The sequence below is a fragment of the Panicum virgatum genome, chromosome 8N, assembly GCF_016808335.1.
Source record: "Panicum virgatum strain AP13 chromosome 8N, P.virgatum_v5, whole genome shotgun sequence".
Lineage (NCBI taxonomy): Eukaryota > Viridiplantae > Streptophyta > Magnoliopsida > Poales > Poaceae > Panicum > Panicum virgatum.
The window spans coordinates 33,191,922-33,194,926 of NC_053152.1; the positions used below are offsets into that span (position 1 = coordinate 33,191,922).

The window sequence follows — 3,005 nt, forward strand, 5'->3', positions numbered from 1 at the left end:
AAGCCATGAAATCGTGGCTCCACGCGGCTCCGCATAGCTCCTACCGTCCCTGGACCACCTTGCCCTTGCTAGGGTCCGGGAGCAGCGGCGCGGACGGTGGCCGGCCTCTTCGGTGGCGCGGATGGAGGCCGGTGGCGGCGAGGAGGCTCAGCGAGATGAGGGAGGGGGTGCGGTCCGCCGGCGGCTACGGGAAGGAGGAGGTGCAGCGAGGTGGGGTGGAGGAGGCGCTGCGAGATGAGGGAGGGGTGCGGGCCGCCGCCGGCCGCGGGGAGGAGGAGGTGCGGGCCGCCGACGCTCTGGGAGGAGGAGGAGGAGCAGGCCGCCGCCGCTTGAAGGAGAAGGCCAAGCGGAGGAGGCGGCGACGGGGTTGGGAAGTCGTGAGGAAGGAGACGTGCGGCCGAATAAGAGGAGAGGAGGAAAAAAGAAAAGGAGAAGAGAAAAAGAAAGAAAAGGAAAAAAAGAAGAAAAAAAAGAAAACGAAAATTTAGACTTTTACAACATTAATCTAACAAGTGAAGCTGTTTTGCCAAATATTTTCTAAAATGACTCCAGCTCCACCAAAAAAGCCGCTCCATCTGAGGAGCCGGAACCGGAGCTGTTTTTGGAGGAGCCGGAGCCCTGACAAACATGCGCTATCTCTACTACTCAAAATTCTCTAAGAGGGGACGCAGCCTTCTGTCGTGAGTGCACCTGGTGCGTCCGTCGTCTCCCCCGTTTCGTTCAGCCTCGGGCGGTCGCAGATCACTCGGCGATCGATCTGAGCCGCTCTCAGGGCCTCCCCCGACCCACCCGCACGCCCTCTCCCTTGCGACACCCTCCGCCGCGCTGCTGCCAACCCCTCCCCCCCCCCCCCCCCCCCGCCCGACGCGCCGCGGATCTCCGCTCGCCGATCGTGGCCTCGCCCTCACCCAGCGCCGCCGCTCGCCGCAGCGTCCAAATCTGCCAACCCGACGCGCGTGGGTCGCCGGATCTCCGCGTGAGATCGACGGCCCACCTCGCCGCTGCCCTGCCATCTATGCGCCGCCCCCTACTTCACCGCTGTCGCCGTCGCCGCCGCTGCCGCCGCCTACTCCGCGCCGTCCCGTCACCGCCATCCCGTCCCCCTCCCGTTCAAACGTGGCACCCGCCGCTCCGTCCACGGCGGATCCGCGCCGTTCTCGCCGCGCCGCCGCTCCGTCCCCGACGGATCCGTGCCGATCCGGCCGCCGATCCGAATCCCCGGCGCTCCTCGGCGCCCTCCTCGCCCGATCACCGCGCCGTCCCGACCGCCGATTCGTGATGCTCCGTGGGTCCATCGGGTCGGTCGCCTCCCACAGCAGCATGCTAGCCTTCCTCGTGGTGCGCCAGGGCATGGACACGGTGTATTGCGTGATCCACGCCGGCGGAGACGACAGCCCCGGCGTCAGCCCGAGGATGGTGCGCTTTGCCGCCTCCCTCGCCGCGGAGTCGGCCGATAACGTCAAGGGCGTCGTCGCCGCACGGGGCGACCCCGTGCTCCGGGCCACCGCCTGGCACGTCAAGGTCCGCGTCAGGACGATCCACTGCGTCGCCAGGCCGGCTAGCCCGGGCCTCCCGGATTTGGATTTGCGCTACAGATCTATGTTCATTGCGATCTGGAATCTGCACCGGTTAGTCTTTGCTCCCTTGATTCTTGTGGCTTCGTATTGGGGTTGGAGTTGGGGGGGGGGGGGGGGGCGGTCAACTCGCTGCATGAGCTCATCTGTCGCCCTACCGAGTTGCTTTATTTTGCCTTGCAGATCTGGCGGACCGCGGCGTCATTGTGGTGTTTGTTTGAGGCAGGCTGGAGGCGGCGGCGGTGTACGGAACTCGTGCATCATCTATCTCGGCGCCACTGCAAAAATCTAGAGCTGCAGCGATACTCCCAAGGTACAATCGGTAATTTAGTCTGCATGCAATTTCCTTTACATTCTTTTGTTCTTCGCAACACATACATTATGTGATCTATTCTACTTGGTTTAGTTTTCAGCAGGAAGGCAATGTTTTGACTGAAGCTTCTATATGATCGAGGCTTGTTAGCTTCTTCACTATAATTGATCAGATAGCATGGCCATCAAACCAATGGCCTTGACCATCTGTGGACCCACCTCCTTGTCTTCCCCAAAAGGAACATTTGCAATTAGTTGTCTTACAGTATTGTAGACAGGGAACTTTAGCTCAAGTTTTAGTTGTGCAGAAGCTTTTTATGTTAAGATTGTTCTTCTAGTGGTGACTGTGTTCATATTTTCATTCAATTTCTGTAAAAACAAAGACTGAACAAAACCGGTTTACAAGTTCAGAGTTCAGATGCGGTTCTGTTTCAGTCCCTATTGTACCATTTGAAATGTTCTTCACCTGCTTCTGTTCTGCATTACATTCAGATTGATCTGTAGCGCAGCATTGAAGTTTGGTTGTCTTTACAGGAGGGCATGAAGGGCCGGAGTCAATCGGATGCTGATGGTTCATTGCTGTTCTTCACTCTTGCAGACCTCTGGGACACATTCAGGGAGTGCAGCGCATACGGCACCGCTGTACCTCTTGTTCTGAATGGTTGCCGCGATGACGTTCAGTAATACGTCCCTTACTTATCTGCAATTTAGCTTTATGGTGGATTCCAGGTAATACATAATTATCCTTGTGAAGTCACCATGTTTCTTCGTGATAAACATCAGATTATGCCATTACCTGTTCCATATTACAAGTATTTTGGAGCGCATGGTGTAGCCTGTTTACTACAAGGCTTTTGGAGCGGTTGCCAAACCTGGAACTGCTGACAGTTAGGCTTCTTGATTTTTATATTTCCAGGTCGCTAATTACAGATAGAATTCACATGGAAGATATGTTACAGTAATGCTGCAATACAGCCTGCACTCTCTTATGCTGCTGCTGTTTTATATGGTACAAATCATGCTCTGGTTTTAGATTGAGAACTCTTTTTCGCGGAGCATGATTGTACAACTATTAAACAGGCTTAATGTAAACTCGTACTTGTACAATATTGTAGTTTG

General features: G+C 56.0%; 1 protein-coding gene across 1 annotated transcript; it reads left to right on the forward strand.

Annotated features, from left to right (window-relative positions):
• The first annotated feature begins 680 nt into the window (after positions 1-680).
• LOC120684645 lies at positions 681-1,879 on the forward strand. The gene is made up of 2 exons (XM_039966529.1): positions 681-1,628; positions 1,758-1,879. The coding sequence occupies exons 1-2, from the start codon at positions 1,279-1,281 to the stop codon at positions 1,864-1,866; spliced, it is 459 nt and encodes a 152-aa protein (XP_039822463.1). The 5' UTR covers positions 681-1,278; the 3' UTR covers positions 1,867-1,879.
• Positions 1,880-3,005: the final 1,126 nt, after the last annotated feature.